At 42.1% G+C, this 20,029-nt stretch overlaps 1 protein-coding gene across 1 annotated transcript; it reads right to left on the reverse strand.

Annotated features, from left to right (window-relative positions):
* Positions 1–11,171: 11,171 nt before the first annotated feature.
* AMIGO2 (adhesion molecule with Ig like domain 2) lies at positions 11,172–19,734 on the reverse strand. The gene is made up of 2 exons (XM_065657526.1): positions 19,644–19,734; positions 11,172–12,832 (listed from the first exon to the last, which is right to left on the reverse strand). Exon 2 carries the CDS (start codon positions 12,757–12,759, stop codon positions 11,194–11,196), a length of 1,566 nt encoding a protein of 521 aa, XP_065513598.1. The 5' UTR covers positions 12,760–12,832; positions 19,644–19,734; the 3' UTR covers positions 11,172–11,193.
* Between the last annotated feature and the right edge of the window lie 295 nt (positions 19,735–20,029).

The raw sequence follows: 20,029 nt of genomic DNA on the forward strand, positions 1-20,029 counted from the left end.
TGTCAGTCTCAGAGAATTTTTGAAACATTTAAGAAACCCTGCTTTGAATATCAAGAGACAATTTTAGACTTTGGAATAGATCCAGAATGACATGTCCTATATTGTCAGACCTTACCTGGATATTTCCAAACTGTTCAGATGTGCAGGGACTCCTCAGGGATAAAAAGGCCTCCTTGGACCTCTTGGATCCTCCTTGGGCCTTTTTCCAGGTGCATATCACAACCTCAGCCTGGCCATGAGCAATGCCCACGAGATACAGAGGAGATAAAGGAAAAAGAGGTTGCACAGGGGCAGTGCAGTTAAGTGTGGCATGTGTTCATGAGTTCATGTAGAAACTAAATGAAAACAAGATGTAAAAACCAAACAACTTCCAGATTCTGCTATTATTCACAGAAGGAAGTAGAGTTGGCAGAAAGCAAAGCCTGAACTTGAATTTTGTCAGCAGATTAATGTCAGGAATATGCCAGTGCTACGCCATGGAGCAGTCAGTGATGACAACTCTTTCTCAGTGATGAGAGGCTTTGAATCCTTACAGCCAAAATCAGCACTTCTGGCAGCCTGGAAAGGTCAGCTGGCATCCAATTTTCACTGATCAGCGAGGCTCCTTTCTGGCTACTACAGCATCCAGCTAGACTTCAAGCGTTGGCTTCGTATGTCAGTTTTTGGAGAGCCTTTCAGTGTGGATGTTATAGAAAAGCACTCGCCACTGCCGAGAGCATGGCCTTTAGAGAGAATTCAGAGAGTCAGACTCAAATGGTCTATTATGGCAGCATTCCCACAGGCTAATGTACGCTCAATGTCATTAGTCTCCCTAGTTTTCCTGAGTGGTCAGTGCAGAGAGAAGCTCTAAACCATCCTCTGGAGGAAAATATTTCTCTTCAATCTAAGTAGATGGCAGCAGGCTACAGTCTGGGAGTACTTCTGTGAAAATGTTACGGTCATAGCAAGTAATGTCATCATATATCTGAAAACACAGACATTGTATACTGATAAGTACCTACCTGTGGAAGTATTTTCTCCTTGAAGTACAATGCACGCTTACTGTGCTGCAGAAAGACATTCAAAAAGCATCCATAGTGTGGAAAGGTCTTAATATAATATGAGCTACGGTAATGCTTCCTGTCCCAAGAAATCAAAATGTTTTGCAGCTATTGATGACTCAAGCTCCACAAAGATACCTAGAATCAGATTTTAAAGTAGGCATTACCAAAATACAGTTACGCAGTATTTCCCCAGTGGTTATCAATAGCCATAAATCATAGTTTACAGCTTCCTACACACACATGAAACTTCTTTTTCAAGTCCTGTAAGTCTGGTCAAACTCCTCTCACAAGCTTTGGGAAAGAGAAACGTTCCTTATGGGAAATACAAGGTTAATCCTACTTTGCTTTATATCAGTGTATTGGAATACCTGAAATTTGTGGCATCCATCTGTTCTGGTGACAGCTGCAGTTGCTCTGTTTGGGTGCAGTCAGCAGCCAGAAGAGCTGAGTTTCTTCTGGCCTCCATGAATTCCCACACTGGTGCTTCAGGGAACTGAATAAAGCCCTCCTCATCTTTTATATTTAGTCTCCAGAGATGCATTTTCCCCTAATACTGTGTCAGTTCTTCTCTTCCCACTACGAGGGTCCAATGTTAATTGGCAAAGCTAACAACAGCACACATATCCGGTTGCAATGTCACACCCTTTAGTGAACACATCTTTAAAGAGGGAAATTTCACATTCTGCTTTAGGGCACAATTAAGTTAATTACTTGGTTTTCTGTAGAGGAAAAATAAAAATCCTAAACACGCTTACTTCAATGGCAAGATTTCAGCATCTCTCCTGGAAGTTATTTATTTTCACAAGTGATGGCTTGGAGATAGTAAGAGATCTACTCAAAAGCACAAAAACTTAAGGAAATATCCAGGTCACTAGTCCTCTGTCACCCTTACAAATCAGTCCAATTATCCACTGCCTCTTAGGGAGATAATGGATTAATATTACCATTGTTTACCCACTGCGAGCAAAGTGGCCTGAACTCAAGACATAATGACAACTGAAGATAACCAGAAAGTACTTATTTTCTGTCTGTGGTAAAGTCTTTTAATTTCTGGGATGAATAATCTGTACCTGTGTTATTGAGACAATTCTCTACACAGGAGAAAATCATTAAGACGGCACGAAGATTTAATATATTTTAAAAAGCCTGAGCCCTTACCAGGGTTCAGGTACTGCTTTTGGTTTTCAGTTTTGACATTTGACTCCTGTGTGTTATTTTCTCACCTTTAGCTCAAAGGGTGGTATTTTTCTCCTGGCAAAAATTTCCCTCTGCAACATTTCTATTTTTAACAAATTGCAGGCTGTGCTCTCCACAAGAGAAGCTCATCACTTCTGGGTAGCAAGAAAACAGCAGTGCCTCTGAGCCCCAGACCTTGCTCTGCCTTTTGAACACTGTTTGGATAAGAAAAAGGCCTCCCCACACACATATCATCACTGTGCAATGCACCCTGCATAATACGCAGAGGACATATCCACACTGATAATGAAAACTAGTGTAGTCCATGATTCTCTGTAGTAGATGAACATAAATTTTGTAAGTTATGCCTTACTGAGCAAGACCTGTAGGAGAGCTACAGGAAATATGCCCTTAACTCTGAGTTATTCCCAGGGAGCGTGGAATTTTCTATAGGCCTAATTTGATACTATTGTATATACTGGAGAGGAGGAGATTTACTTACATTTTTGAAGAATATGAAAATGACACAGTACTGACGAGGAAGCTTTACAACCTTTTTATGCATTGTGATGATGAGAACTTTAAAACTTCCTATTGCATTTCTTTATTATGAAGCAATTATAAATCACCCTGAATGTGCCAAGTAAACACCATGTTGATTCTTCTGGTGTGCTTTCCAACAATTTCTCCCTGTTGAGTATAAAAGGAGTGGGGTCCGGCCATGCTGGAGAATTGGCCATGTGCATTCTTATCACTCTCAGGCACTTACACAAGATGACAGGCACATGATTGAGTTGGGAATTCATCACAAGCAGTCTGAATACAGCAAACAGCACTTTGCAATGGCAATTTTGCAGATGGGGTACCAATGAAAATTCATTTTCTTTAATACAAAATGATAATGCAAACAGCCACAATGCTAATCCTAAAATAAAATTCTTGGGGAATAAATGACGAGAATGTAGCTTCTACGTATCTGTAACATTTCTTAAGCCAGACACAGACTCTACCTTGGATCAAATTTTATGATAAAGTTTATGGATGTGGGATAAAGTATTTTTATTCATTAAAAAATGCATTTTCCTTGCTAGATGAAGGGAAGAAGCCTGTTTTCATAACGGCTATGAAGTAGGTGCTGTTCAAAGCCAGACGGACTGCATTAGGTTTGAATTAATAGGTGGGACTGCTAAAAGACAAAGACATTGCAGCGCTGAAGGACAAAAATGACTGTTTTCAGTAAATGTGATGATTTCTGACATTTTACTGTATTTTTTTCTGTAGTGGGAAGGAAATTCTAAGAAAATTATATACCACAAATTTAGCAACAATAATAGCAGCATGTCTAAATATATTTTTAAAAAATGAAATGATACACAGGACAGCATACTCAACAAATCGGCTTATCTCTGCAGAACATATGGATCATAGAGACCATACACTGAACATGATCATTTTGCTTAAATTGTATGCAGTGATTTTCTGTGCTTGAAAACAGGGGAGGAGAGGAACATGCACTGAAAAATAGATCAAGTCTCTTTTTATTATATGGTTAAAAAGGGAAGGAGAGGAGATAAAATGAATGGAAAGTTCTCTCATCCCCAAATTACAAAATTACTGATTGGATTGCAATTACAAATGTCATTCACTTGCCCTCATGAATCTTAGTTTAAAAAATAGAGTTTTAAATTATTTCAGGCAATAGACCAAGTATACTAATTTCTGGTTTAAAAACAAGGTCAGAGAAGCAAATATCCTCTCTGGTCTTTTGCAAAACATCTCGTTCAGCAGCATCCAGCTTTGACTGACATATCTGAGCACATTAGTAGCGGTAGTAACACCATACCGACACTGTTTCCTCCATGTCTTAAAGCAGAAAGAATCTCGGTTCTGGCACTAATACCAAGGAGAAAAGCCTGATTTCCTTTCCATCAATATTTAGGCAACAGTAGACTGCCTGGGGAAAGGCTCGAGATTATGTTTCTTCTAAATACTCAGCTAAAAAATGAAACAAAAGTCATGGTTTTCAGTGATTCTGGTGCCAGGTTAAAACGGCAAGGAGGACCAAAGTCAGATGTAGCCTAGTCTGAGACTATATCTAGTGTTCTAAAACCCTCTGCTCAAAGTGCAAAGGGCTAATTGAGCTGCTCCAGGCAACAGCAGTGCTTATCTGAGCTAATTTATTTTGTGGTATATTATTGCTGACAGCACCTCAGCTACCAGGGAAAGTGCTAGAAATCCTTTCGTTTCTGTGAAAGGACATTTTGTCTTATGCAAAGGGCAGCGCTTGCACTTGCTGAGGCTCTGTGCTCTGCAGGAGCAGATATCGGAGCCTCCACCCCCTTCTGGAGAGGGTGTCTAAGGTTTGCGTGGTCCTGGTGAGCATTTTGGTGTTAGGGCCATTAACCCTTGAGGAGAGAAATTGACAGTATACCGTAATAGGCAGCTCTCGAGCGGACACATTCGCTCTCTCCCTGCTGTACTTCCCTTCTCCTAACATCCCTGTCAGGGATATATGCTGTAGCAGCCTGTGATGCTCCATGTGTAGTTCAAAAGTGCAAATAAAGTCACGGAATTCAAAAGGTGATATGTGGTAACGGCTAAATGAGGTTTTCAATTGAGTTTGTTGATTGAGCTAATCCGATTGAAGAAAACATCTTGTCTAGGAAAAGTCTGCGTGATGGAGTTTGGCTCTAGCTTGCCTAGGAAATACTTACAGTTGATCTGGGATTGTCATCAGAAATATTCATATAGACTGGACAGCCTCTCTGTATACCAGAGTTGCTTTACGCTAAGACTTGTTTCACATTACTGGTGGTTTCTAAATCAATTTAGTTAAGTTGATGCCCGAATTGCATGAACAGTCTTTCTCCTTTATAAAAACGAAAGGCTTAAAATATGCCATTTGAAATTAGTCAAATGAGACAAAAATTTCAGTTAAATTAAAACAACATACAGGTCTATGCCTGCATTATCTCTTGTTGGATTTGGTTGGATAGACTCAATTTTGGTTTGGTTAGACTCAATGATTTTAAAGGTATTTTCCAACCTAAATTATTCTATTATTCTGTTTTGGGTCAAATAAAACACTTGAATCCACAACTAACTTCTCCTGATATCTAGGTGTCATCAAACTGGTTATATCATTCTAGACCTTCCTCTCCTCCTCTACCCGATGTAGACTTCATTAGGAGAACTAAATGAGAAGATATTATTCCAGTTAACTAAGTTATTTTGCAAAGGAAAAGAAAATAGATTTATACAAGGAAAAAAATCCACCTAGCATAATGAGAACATAAACCCGTAATTTGCAAGAAAAATATTTTCTCCACTGCATCTGTTCAGTTATTTAACGATCCTTTTATCTATGCCATGATCCTTTTATCTATGACATGACCTCTTCAGCAAGTTTGGGATATCTCTTCCTCAAAACCAAATAGTAGTACTCTTACACTTTGATTTTGTATGGATCACTTTCATACCTGTATTACTGTCAGAAATCTGTTAACACCCATACCCTCCAAAATATCCATTAATTCCATATTCAGGTAAATGCATGAAGTGTGTAATTTTTAAATTTTTCTCAGGTACCCACTGAAAGCAAGAGCTAAGGTATTAGCCTTTTAAAAAAATATCAAGTGAACTTGGGCCAAAATGATTTCTTTCCCTTATTCCCTTCGTGCTCTAATTTCTACTCTTATCCACACCTGCTCCTTGCTGGATGAACAGAAAGACATAAAAGAAACACAGGGAAAAATTCATTAAATATGCACTCTCTCTATATATAATGATTCAAGTAATGTTTACCAGAAAGAGCAAAGAGCAAGTCAGTAAAATCTAAATTGCTCAATCTGTAAATGAAGCGTGTGTCCTGTCTTCTCAAAAGGTACTACTTACCGATGCCAGTTCTCATCATTTAGAAGCTATTTGGAAGTAGCTGTTTTAATTAATCAATTAAAATGACACCTTCCAGCAACTTTGCAGTACATCCAGAAACCATCTTCAGGAAGCCAGTCTTGACACAGAGACCTATGAAAGAAGAGGCTGGAAATGGTCCCTGCACCTGCCACAGCCAAATGGTTGACGGCTCAGCCTCAAAGAAGAGAGCAGAAGAGTGCGCTGGGTGGGATGGCCAGAGGCTGTAGTCCGCAGGGGACTGTCACTTCTGCATTACTTTAGAGATGACCACAATAGCATGCTCTGGCCCATAAAGGCTGGTTTATTCTCATCCAGTTCAGAGACATAAGAGGTTATTAGGAATATGCTGCAGTCAAGATATAAAAGCACTCTGAAAGAGGTTGATTTACTCTAGTAGGAAGAAATTATCTTGTGATATCCTAAATGAAAGTTTATGGTTTAATCGCAACTTGACCCCAAGGTTTTGCTTTTTCAGAAGAATAAGCTACATAATCCGTTAGCCCTTTGACACTGTCATTAGCAGTCCTCAGAAATCTGACTTTTTGAAGAAGCAATGTTAAGGAGATAGATACATTATTAACCCAGAGCATTATTTGCCTAACAAGCAGGGGGTGAACACCTGGGCTAAAAGGACATGGCGCCGGCTGTCATAACCAACTGCAGATTAAGTGTCGGTAATGGGAAAGCACTCCTGCTCACCCTCAGCTTCCAGCTTGGTTGGCAGCTGCTCAGCACTGGTGCAGACTCACCTGGAGCACTGTGTGCAGTTCTGGGCACCACAGTATGAAAAGGATACAAAGCTACCGGAGAGTGTCCAGAGGGGAAGCTGCATGAGGAATGGCTAAAGTCACTTGGTTTGTTCACCCTAGAGGAGGCTGAGGGAAGACCTCATTGTGGGCTACAGCTTCCTCACAAGGGGAAGAGGAAGGGTAGGTGCTGATCTCTTCTCTCTGGTGACCAATGACAGAACCCAAGGGAATGGCAGGAAGATGTGCCAGGGGAAGTTTAGGTCAGACATTAGGAAAAGGTTCTTCACCCAGAAGGTGGTGGAGCACTGGAACAGGCCTCAAGCCTGACAGCATTCAAGAAGCAATTGGACAACACCCTCAGAAACATGGTGTGAATATTGAGGTTGTCATACGCAGGGGCACGAGTTGGTCTCAATGATCCTTCTGGGTCCCTTCCAACTCAAGACATTCTATGATTCTATGAGGGGCAGTCAGGCATTGCACGTGTTCATCATTACTGAGGTGGTCACAGATACTTAACCGTATTGAGGTCAGGAGAGATGACTGGCAGCCTTCCCTCTCACCTGCCACTACAGGTGGGTAATATAGGGACAGTGCAGTTGCGTGGTTGTGTAGTTGCTGTTGCTACACTCAGGACTGGCCAGAGGGGTTTCATGCTGGCCTCACATGACCGGTCTCCAACACACTCCACAAAAGCTTATTTCTTGTAGGCATGTGCAGTACTGGAAAAGCACAGAGGCAAGGATATGACCTCCAAGAGCTGTCTACAGCCATTACCCTTATTTTTGATCTGCAAGACTGCTGGAACTGATGCAATAGGCCCTTGAGTAAGAGAAAAGCTGCTCACCACCATTAAAATGATGGAGGACTTAGGTTCAAAGGATCCACACAAAAAGACACAGTATTCAGCTATAGCTTAGAGCCCCGCTTATGACCTTGTGTGTCAGGGTCTCAGGCACTGGACAGAAGACATGGGAGAGTAAAAGTCACCTGGGGTTATCTGAGTTACATGGGGAATATCTCACTCCAAGAATCTTGCAGAGATGGTGAGGAACCCCATGCCCAAGAAGAGACTTCTTGCCAGTGGGCCAGTACCTCTGCCTTACTGCTAACCTATTTTAAGAGCACGGCTGGACTGGTGCCAGAGCACTCAACACCTTGCAGAACGGAGCTCGCTCTGCATTAAAAATACCGTTCAGCTCTTTGGGAGTTGCTGGAAACAGCAACAGGAAATCCAGGAGATAGGCTAACAGGGACAACACAGCAGTAGGACAGGCCCTCCGATGAAGGCTTGCTAGGAGGATGGGCCACACCGGAGCTGCTGCTGTGGCCCGTGGGCAGCGTCTCCTGCCCACGCAAGCACCCAGCGTGCTGCGTGGCTGTGCAGCTGGATGGCAGTGCCGGCTCCCTGCTCACAGCCCTTGGGGCGCCAGCATTGCCGGGGGGAAGGGAGGAACAGCTGAGCGGCATTGGCTTTCCACAGCCTTCCAAGGTAAGGACTGGGACTGTGGATTTATGGTGTTGGTGCTATATGATAAATATTCTGTAAAGACTTTAGAAGTCTGTCTTAAAGCTGCACCTACTGAACTCATGAGGCTATGATAATGTAAAGGAGCCGTAAACAAGCCAACAGCTCTTTCAAAAGCTTTGGTTTTACCACCTTGTTCATAATCACAGAACTGTGAGCATTTTGAAGCAGTCAGTAAAATACAGCCAGTTAACAGTCACAGTAAATATCTGCTGTTTAGATCAATGCTCAGCTTCTCTAGACATCTGGCAGGATTACTCTGATCCCACAAATCCCCACACACTTGCTACAGGACAGCAGATCTGCGGAAAGCTGCAGGGTCTCTCTACCTGTTTATTTAGGACTATCACGAAGATTTAAAATGCACAGTGAGTTTGATACTCGGCGTCAGAACCTTGCACTGTGAACAGCAGCAAGCGTACCTGCTCAGCCTTAGCTGCTAAATAGATGTGTACAGCTGCCTCCCAGCCCACCAACAACAGCCTCTTTTCTTTTTCAGTCCAATTTGGAACTGACCATCAGCGTTCCTGTGTAAACACCAAAATCTGGGTCAATTAACCTCATGTATGACAACAGAGCATAATATTTGCCCAGAGCTGTAACTGATCTGCACATCTTTCCGCAGGAGTATTTGCCTCTCCATTTCCCACTCTACCTCACTACTCGTTCAGTCCTTTGGCCCCAGGTCACTGATCATTTCCTTGCACAACACAGAGGACACCCACTCACCATGTGCATGGCACAGCAGCAGATCATGCAGTCTTTGCCCCATTGATGGATGTCCCAACTATATCACCTATTTTAGCAAAGAAAATAATTGTTTTTCCGTCATGTCTCATATGTAAATATATGGACTTTAGTTTAATGAATGTATACAGACAAAAGAATTAAAGAGTTTATGAAAGGACACTAAACTGCTTGATAGCAGATGCCATTTTTAAATTTACACAGATAAATATGCCAATATTCGACCCAAACCCCTGGTCATCTTCCTCTCCTAAATATTTATTATCTTCTGCCTAGAAAAATAATTTCCATCTCCCACATGCACATCACAGCAACACTATTTCCTGATGTAATCTGTTTTCCAAGTAGCTTGCTTACAAACAATTAGCTATGTCAGGATTTATCCATAGCAAATTGTTGATAGCTTTGGCTCAGCCAGATATAAACTTTAGCAGCATGACATGCCTCTCAAAAGAAATCACAAAAAATGGCTGGCTGTTACAGTAAGTTTCTCAAAAAAAAATTACAGTTGCCATACCATGTAGCCCTTTGATTCTGATTTTGTTTATCTTTTACCCTTTCAATATATTCCCCAAAGATAGAATGAGACAGACATGCTCCAATTACTCTTCTTTGGTAAGCTGTAATTCCTTGCAAAACTCCTTTGAAGTTAGTAGTAATCAATGCGAGGAAGATTGGTAAAGTCTAGCTCAGTCCCGATGTAAGTAAGCTTAAAAAAGAAAAAAAAAAAGGCAAATATAACAGAAAAAGAAGCTGCAAATTGAACAGTATGCTCATTATAGTAACATAAGACTTCAGCCAACCATTGTTGCATGACCAGTCCATATAAGTCTCACCAGGTTCACAATCTTTGACAATGACACATTTGGGCAAGAAAGGCAGCAGTACCTACAAGACAAAGGCCAAGTCCAGAGAAAAGCTGTGCTTTCTGAATTCACAGTGCATAGTGTCTTCTATATTTTTCATGAGTTTGTCCAAATATTGTATTTCTTCTTTTAAGAAAAATATTTAGGAAGCAAATTTTATAAGACTGCTGGAACCATGTTCCACTGATTAATTGAAATATTTCCCTCATTTTCGTGAAGTTACCTCTGAAGAGAAGCCACCCACTTCCAAGATGAAGCAGGAGCCCCAGAGATAGTGGCAGCTTGTTTACCATGTGTGATGCCAAGAGTACAGTGAGCAGTGGAGGTTAAGACAGCTGATTACAATTGATACAGTTATAATGGCTTAATGAGTTACTGCTGATTAGCTTGAGTCCTCATGACTGACAACTTTCATTCCTCAACTAAGGAAATTGCAAAGGTAATGTGTTAACTTTTACTTGTTTTCATGATGTGACAATATTTTTGAAAAAATACAACCGCTTCTCGTGAGTAGTTCCATGACTAAATAAAATGAGTACAAAGTCCCCCATTTAAAGTTTTCAAGCAATTATTGGCAAACGCATAAGTTGAAAGCCATAAACTTTTATCTAGAGCTGCTAGGCATCGTGGTGGCAATTCAAATCTTTTTGTTCTGATCAGTCCAAGAAAACTCATGATTTTTTTTCCCCTAGTGATTTTACTGCAAAGATTTTACAAGCCTGTGAATGGAATTGCAGGAAGCCTGGACATTTTTCTTAGTAGCTATCTGAGTTTGCTTCTGTGCTCACTGCAGATGAGCTGAGTTATCAGTATGATGGAGAGCGTTTTATAGGAGTCAGTCTCTGCCTCTGAAGAGTCAGCTAGCTGTATGCACTGCAAGTGCCTCTAAAGATGCATGAGAAATAGCTATGTATGGACCAGAGTAAAAGCCAAGGCTAAGCTCACATTGAAGACATTCACATTAATGCCACGCTGTTTGCTTTTCCTGAACAAGATATCACTGTCACATGGCCCTGCACTCACAGAGAGAGGAGACGCAGTTCAAGGACTAACAATAGATACTTTTTTTTAAAACACTTTCTCTCTTTTATTTGTTTTTCCTGATGGTTGCTACAAGCAAAGGAGGTATTCAGAAATGTTACTGCACAATAACAAACACAGGCAGCAAACTAAGTTGATGGCATGAAAGGTGTATCTGAGAACACAGAGTTGACAGAATCGGAGTCAGATTTTGTTCGAGTAGTTTTTAAGATACTCTCAGCAATGATATTGTCATTAGGGAACAGTTTTACTTTTCCATTCTGACTGTGCTTTGGTTCGTGCACGGGTTCCAGGAAAACCACCCGTTTACCTGTGCTAGCCTTCTTCTCGTCGGCTGGCAGGTCTTGCGGCGGTGTGGAATTCAGTATGGATGAGTGGGCACTGCTTTGGTTCAGCTTCCTCTTCCTCCTTTTCGCCTTACATTGGCATGGACAGGGGGTCAGATAGAGATACAGCAGTACTAGAACAATACTGGCTACGCAGGCAGCAAGGGTGGTAAAAGCTGTATTAAACGCTTCATGAGCGTGGGACCTGTTCACCGTGAAGTTGCTAACATTTATTCTAACCTCTATGGTTTCATTTAATAGTCTTTTCTTATTTATTGCGATGCAGGAATACAGCCCTGAGTCCTCTAGCTGGGCGTCTGTTATCTCCAGGCTGCCATTACGAAACACCTTAAAGTTGTCGGTCTCCCTGTCTGGCTCCAGCAATCTATTGTCTGGACTAACCCAAACAAAGTGCGTGCCCGCATCGCTTATCCTGCTGTCACAGTGTACAATCAGCCTGTCACCAACTTGGGCATCGTGAATAAACCCAAAGGCTTGGAAAGAGCTGTTGATGGTGCTTTCAGAGCAATTCAGAAAGTTCTCGTGCAGTAAAGGCAGTTTATTGTAACCTCTTGGGTCTGATCGCAACAAACAGGTGTACTCGTTTTTGAAGTCCACCACTGAATTGAAGTGTCGTTGATACCAGAAGATTAGCATGGAGTACAGCATACAGTCACAATAAAATGGGTTGCCGTGAAGATAAATTCCACTAAGATGTTTGGCTGGCACTGAACTCAGGCGCTGAATAGGCATCGTCTGGATGTGATTAAAGGAAATGTCCAGCAACACAAGGTCTGGCAGTTTATGTTTTCCGGTGTACAAGTCCAATGGGAAATGAGAGAGCAAGTTATAGCTTAAGTACAGTTTCTGCAATTGGTACAATCCTCCGAAGGCTGAAGACTCTATCTGTGTTATCTGATTGTTGTACAGCAGGAGAACCTCCAGTGCCCTTAGCTCCTGAAACACAGGGCTGCCCAGCGTCTTCAGGCTGTTGGATGACAAGTCCAGGTACTTCAGATTTGGGGTTGTGGAAAAGCTTCCAGTGATAATGCTGCTAATGCTATTATGATTGATTATTAAAGTGTTCAGTTTCTCAAATAGTGCTGGGACCCATTCAGGCTCCAAAAACCCAATTCTGTTATAACTCAGATCCAGCCTTCTCATACATTTATAAAGATTTCCTGGCACCCGAGAAAGGTTCTTATTGGTGCAACTTACAATATCACTGGCGCAGATGCAGGCTGTTGGGCACATCCCCGGGCTGCTGCCACAAACGCTCACTGTGAAGACCAAGAGGCATGCCAGTCCTTTGCAGTTCACTCTAAAAACTCCAAGTTGAGTAGAAATTGTCCGCCAGTTTAAAGACATTGTTACTGTCTCCTAGCTGTCTCCCAGCGCTCCTCGCTACAGATTATATGTGCAGTTAGCTTTGCACTAATCACTGTCAAAAGAGGGACACAGAAGTACAGCATGTTAACATTTACGATTCATACCCTGCCTGATTTCTTATGCATGCCTTTTGAAAAATACAGGGAATTAATCCTTAATGTTTCATATGGTTAATTATAAAATCTAGTTATTCTTAGGTGATGTAAGCTTCACATTAGTTTTATGCAAACATGAAATTCTCCACTTGGGTAAATATTCACACTACAGATACGATATTTTTTCTCTTCAAAAACAATGCAACTGTTTTTCAGTTCTAGACCAAGGAATGCAATTTCTGACAGTTCATTAAAAAAAAAATCAGAAATGTTCCTTTTCGAAACATGACTAGCAATAGCATCTTGTACCTGTTTCCAAACCAACCCAGATGGAAAACTGCTGGTACAGGAAAGAAAAAGCCTCATCCAAAAATGCTATTTTCTTGTCTAGTGGGGAGCAGTTACAACATGTGTTGCTTCCCAATTAGAAAATGTCACACATTTTCAAGCTAAGAATTTTCTCAGACTACTCAGCTTTAAATGTCATACGATTTTTTTTTTAATCCAATAACTGATAGTTCAGGTAGCAACCACCTATTTTTAAAGTTATTCAAGATGTCCAATTGGAATATTTTGTATTTACTACTTCTACCTTTGCAAAAATAACTGTCGAGGAGGAAGTTTTCAATGGCAGGTTCCTGCCTCAGGAGCAAGTTTTGGGAACTTCCAGTAAGAATGAGTCAGTAATTTCTCAAAACTTAGTAAAGGAAATAAAAATTTGCTCATCCTTAAATAGTAAGACCAAAACCAACCGTAGTCTTTTCTGAGAATATTTTAGTGACACTATGGTTTGAAGCTGGGACGTAACATTTGGCAGGGTAGTGATTCCCTAGGGAATCCAAGGGATATGCTTTTTGCCATCTCCTAAGAAAAATGTGCACATACTTAGCAGCATAATGAACATTTCTGTTCACTCTTGCTCTCCCTGGATATTTGTTAAGAGTTTGTCAGTGAATTCCCTGGTAAATCCATATGCACTGATTATCCCCACAGCGCAAAGGCTGTATTCAGCTCCCACGTATTAACCTCATACTCATTTCTCCAGTCTCACCCAGCTGTTGGTACAGTATCTGAGCAGGATAAACCCTGCAACATCTGCTCTGCACTGCTGATAACGGCTACGGCCAAGAGCTGGGACACTGCTTGTGGGCAGTGGGGAGGAGGAGAAAGAAGGAACCTCAGATGGAAAGAAGCAGAATAAAAGGAGAAGTTGTATTCTCTGATGAGGCAAGACAGATGAAGATGAGTCTTGAGTACAAAAACATTAAAATCAAGACCTAAAGGGTGAGGGACAGCAGGGCAGAGAAGCAGCCAAAGAAGGGGAGAGAGGGAAAAAGAGGATAGGAGATGCATAGAGAAGGAAGGGCAAAACCGGGGGAGAAGGCTGCTAATGGAGCATCATCATTGCTACTAATAAATCAACTGAGGATGAGGTAGTTTGACGATGCAGAAGTTAAGGAATATGAGAGTGGAAAAGCAGATGGGGAGGATGTGAAGGACAAGAAGAGGGTTGAGCAGAAGAGAGGTAAGAGTTTCAGGAGGTGAACCTTAGAACACACTTCTCTGGAGAATTTGCATCTGCTACTTATGAACCTAAGGTTATCTATGCAATTAACTAATATATATGAAATTCACTAATTTCCACTCCCTCCCAGGTCTTTATTCCACTCCTCTCTAACCCTCTGCCAGTCTGGCAGGCTGCTGTCTTCTCTTGACAAATCTTCTACTCTAAAGTCAAGTGGTAGAGGATGTGCTAAGAATCTAAAGAGCTGAACCTTTTAATGACCCATTAAAAGAAGAAATACAAAGGTAGCAGGATTCACCTTTCACAAGAATTTATATATACATTGGCTTTAAATGTTTGCATTCCCCAAAACCATATTAAGACAATGGCAAGACTGCCAAGTCAAGTGCCTAAAAATTAAAGTGTCAGAATTAAGGTTTTCTGTGCCTCTTTATATTTTTTTTACAGTCCTCAGTAATACAATCATTTTTTTTCCCCAAAACCTCTCCTCACACTGTGTACAGGCAATGGGGAAGAACAGGAGAAAGAATGGATGATTACATCAAGAGCTCGGTAAATGCCTACACCTGAGAACTGGAGAATATCCTAGCTTCTGCCACAGAATTCCTGTGAGATCTCAGGCAAATTATGTGAACTAGTGACTGTTAGTAAATAAGAAACATATAACAATCATTGACTTGAGACTTAGAAAATAAGGAATCTCTGTGCATTAAATTTGGGAAGGACTGATCTGAAGAAGTGCTGAGAGTCAAAATGCTATGAGCCCAGCTGGCATTTCTGACAGTAAGGACTTCTCCTTGCTTCCCTGTCTATAAAAGGGATATAGTAACATGATCTTAGCTATAGGAATATTGTAAAAATAGATTAGAATAAAAGCATAGTATCAAGATTCATAGTTTTCTAGGCTTTTAGATCCTACTGAAGTATCTAACTGCATGGGTTTTCAATGGGAAGTTAGGAACCTCGACAAATTATTTTTTTAACCAGTTCTAAGCAATTAACTTAGTTGGTTTTGCTGGCTAGCTCGTCTTTTATGCCAACAATTAAAAGATACAAGTTCTTCTAAAGGGCGAGTCCTATCAAAGCATTACAGAAATGACCGTCAGGAAATAATTCTGCACCCCAGCATGGATTTGCATGGCATGCAGTACATAAGGCACAATGGAAATACACCGAGAGAAAAAAGAAGTATTTAATAACAGCTTAGTTAGTATATTGCATGAAGCAAGGTATCTGAAAACTGCATACCAGAAAACCATGTGTGCAACAACTTAATTATAAAGCATCCACAAAATGGGAGACAAATTGCTGTTGCAGAGGTTGCTTTTCCCATTCATGTTTGAAAGCCTGAATTTGCAACCTATGCAGTCTAATTTTTAATGTACCCGCACTTGCAAAAAGATGAATGGCGCTTTCAAAAATCAACTCCTATGTTGAATATAACTGTGATCCTGGAGATACTTCAAATGTGACATACTAGGTCCATGCTCAGTTTTGGAAGAGTTACCAAATTTAATACACTAAATAGGCTTACATGTTTGTTTCTGTCCGTACCTACAATCATCTCATTGGAAACTCTAAGCTAGTCTGCACCCAAATCCCGAGGGCAGATCAGTGGCTACTGTAAATCAGCATAATGCCTTTGAGTTCTAAGCAGCAAAAAACCTCTGCAGGGTCTGAAAATTGGGCTGTCCATTTCCAAAGCTTGTTGAAGTCGCCATATGAGAACTGTTTCAGATAACTTGCCTTGCCTGGTGAGGCAAATCCAAATTACAGACATCATAAACATACCACAGGCCACAGAAGGCTATTTTGAGAGTACGCTGACAAGCAGAAACCTTCCTTGCCATGCCCAGCTCACAGTGCAGTGCCTACATTCCCAAAAGGGTGTTTGCCCTTTTGGAGAGTAAGACTGTTGAGTTACAACTTGCTCCTCAACCTGTCTTCCCCAAAACTTCTGTTTAAATCACACAAGATGGTCTGCAAATCCAAGCATGCTCAACAAAAATATTTGTAACCTATAACCTCATTATAACCTATAAGTTCATTTGAACTTATTAAAAACAACTGCATAAACATTTCTGGGTTGGTAACGTGTATGTGTTAAGAGGCAAGGAGGAACAAAATCTATAATCAGCCTTATATTAAAAAGTGACATTTTGTTTTATCTCAGTAACATTACTTCAGGTCTTGGAAGAGTACTATTTTACAAACTTCAATATCAGGTATTTTCTCAAGAGAGATATTGCAATTAAATACTATCAGCTAACACATGCCAACAGACTCTGGCTAAGTACTTCACCATTATTTCTGAATGAGCTCGGTAAACAGCTTTTTTGATTTATAGTAAAGTGAAGGGCATGGTTGAGGATTTTGTACTTGAATTCTTTTCAAAGAAATAATTTCTCTGTTGTGTTAAAGTGTGACATTTTAAGTTCACTGCCAAAAACACAGTACTCTGAGATGAATCATCTGTGCAGTAATGGTGCACATGCTTCTTTACTGTTTGAGAAGAAACACAGAAGAAACACAGGACATATCCTCATACCATAGGGAATATCCTTTGTTGTTCTGTTGTAAGGAGCAATTGACTACAACATATCAGCTCCTAGAGAATTTGAGGATTCGGGTCTTAGTTTTGATCTTTTCAATGTGTGTGGGGTTTATTTTATTTTATTTATTTTATTTGTTTTATTTTATTTTATTTTTAGTAATGAGCACCTAGAGCTGCTTATGGAAAAGAGCAATGCTGGGTAACCATCAACATCCTCATCATCAGTTATCACTGCAAGATCAACTAATGTCCTAAACACTCATTTCCACCTTCTCTGGGCTCTCCCACTAATGCTACATTAATGATCTCTATACCAGCTTTCTCTTCTACTGTATGTACCTTCAGGCTTATTGCTGTTTCTTCAAGGGAAATCTGCACACCACGCTACCTCTTCCAGTTAATGTGAGACTTTCCTAAAAAATCCTTACATAGGATATATCTTAATTTAAGCAGTGAATTGGACAGGAGATCACAAGTCACCTGAATGCTTCTGCAAATGCTACCATTAGTCTTCGATGTCAGATAAACTGGATTGATAAATGCTCTGTAGTAAGAATAACATCTTCCTGCACATTGGTGATACAAATAGTCCTACATCTGGCTGACAGTTTCTGCACAGTGAAAATGCAAATATTTGCACACAATCCCACTGTACTATTGCAGGAATATTGTTGAGCCTCTAGAGAGATCAAACACTAGAAAATATTAAAGATCTCCATCCACCCTCCACACACCATTTCTACATCTTCTAGCTCTTTTCCTTGTGCCATGTCTCCTCTGACTCCTCGGTTCCCCAGTCTCACCAGCCAATTTGTGCACCTTTGCACCTTCCCATTAACTTCCAATGCCCACAGAGTTGCTCTCCCTTTCTTGCCAGTTTACATATCAGAAGAATCAGGGTTGTATTAGTTAAATATAATAATACATGAAATGAAACAGTGATGGCTCAGGTGTTAACAATGTTTTCTTGCAGACCCCAACCCCCCTTTTTATTTTTTTGGCATAGCATTTGACAAAGCTTTCCTCATAAACACAGAAGAAAAAAGTGGCTGTGAGAATCGGCTTTTATTAATTTATAACAACAATATTATACAAATATAATTATTTATGCTTTTAATCCTAACTTTATGGACCTTGCTTAAGTACATGACATACCCATTAATTACAAACATACTGGTGGCATCCTGTGTAATTAATCTTTTAAAATGTCATGCTTATAAAGAAGGTCTTCATAAACTTCCATTCCTTGATGGGGGGGGTGGGAATACTGTCAGAGGAAATATCCTCGTAGTGGCCACCCCACTCCGGTCTCCAGGAGTGCTTTTATCACTCCTCAGCTAGAAAGGCATTCTCTGCATCAAATCTGCATGACAGCTGTACTCAGCATTTCTGACTGAGCAGATCTGGATTACCCAACCATCGTAATCCATGAGATTTAGTGACATGATGGATTGGACCGCAGAGACTGTTGGTGAGCTACATCTGGGTGATGTTTTGATACACTGCACTAAATCCCTGAACTGGGCTAAGCTGTGTTTGATGCAGGACCTAGCAGTGATGAAAAAAAACAATAGCTTTACATCACCTTTGCAGCAAGCTGATCCTGAGGTCAGTCTGGCAAATGGAATGGTCTCTCTGGCCAGCACCTGGCCAGACCTCGATAGTGCTGAATTAGAAATGAATTTGCCCTAGTAACCTTAGCCAGCTAAAACTGTCTTTCTCCCATTTATCCCTCAATAAAGACTGAATTTCTCTGATGACAGATTTATTTACTTTTCTTGCACCCATGATAACTCACTTGGCTTAAAGAAAACTGAGACACAGATGAGCAACTGGGTGACATACCACAGAGCCTGCCCTGGACTAATCATCAGCAGCAGTCTGTCTATGGCAGTACCCACTAAATGAAGTCAACAATGTAACTCTTATCCCTCTTGGGAGAGAACGAGGGAAATATGCATCAGTGAAACAACAAAAGCATCCTATTTGCCATGTTAATTTGAAAATCAAGCTGCACCCTAGCTTAAACCTTGCAAATGACTTCAGTTGCTAAGGAGATTAGCAAATAATTAAGAAAAAATGGAATGATAAATGGCAGCGCCTGTTACAGTATCAGTAACTAGTCTCCAAGCAATGCCAGATCTTACGAAAGTTTAGTTGCCCAGCGTAGGATCCTCACCGCCTCCAAAACCTTCTCTGACGGGCTCAACTTCAGAGAAACCCCCTTGCTTACGATGAGGGAGGCTCCTGCCAGTCTCCCGATGAGAACTGCCCGCTGCAGCCCCTAGTTCTTACCAGGGATCGTCGGAGGGCGAAGTTTCGGAACGCCCGGCGGCCGGGCGGGCTAAACCAGCATCGGTCCGGGAGCACCCACTGGCCCACCCACCCCACCGGGGGGTCCGTGACCGCCTTTCCCGGGCAGGCTCGGCCACAGCTACTTCACTCGGCGGCGGAGGTGGGGACCGTGTCTCCCCCGCCCGCTGCCGGGCTGCACTCGCCGCCGGCTTCGGGGGCTTCGCTTGGGCGGGCTCGGGGAGGACTAAGTTCGCCCCGAGCCCGCCCAAGCGAAGCCCCTGGCGCTGGGCGGCCCCTTTCAACCCCAGTTCTGGCCCCTTCGGATCCTGCCCGCCCGCCATACCCCGGCCACCGGGGTGGATGTCTGCTCCGCCACTCCTCCGGGCAGCGTTACCTGGAGCTCCCGGCGGCCGCTTCATGTCCGGGAAGCGCGATGCCGGCCCCGTCGCCGCCGCCAGCCCCGGCCCTGCATGCTCCGCTCGGCTGCCGCCGGATGAACTCGGGGGCCGCTGAGAGCGCGGCAGCGGCTCCGCTGCGCTCCCCCGCGGGCGCAGGCAGTGCTGGCCCGCTGGCCCTGGGGATGGAGCGGAAGCCCGGAACCTGGTACCTGCAGCGGGTGAGGAGGGAAGGCAAGAGACTCCCGATCACAGCGGCGCCGGGGTTTTTATCCCCTCCTGCCTCCGCCCTCCCGGTCCCCCCCGCCGCGCAGCGCCGGACCTTACGCCGCTTCCCCCCGACACGCTCCTGGGGGCTTCCGCGGCAGCGGGACGTAGCCGTCGG

This window comes from Caloenas nicobarica, chromosome 1 (assembly GCF_036013445.1).
Source record: "Caloenas nicobarica isolate bCalNic1 chromosome 1, bCalNic1.hap1, whole genome shotgun sequence".
Classification (NCBI taxonomy): Eukaryota; Metazoa; Chordata; class Aves; order Columbiformes; family Columbidae; genus Caloenas; species Caloenas nicobarica.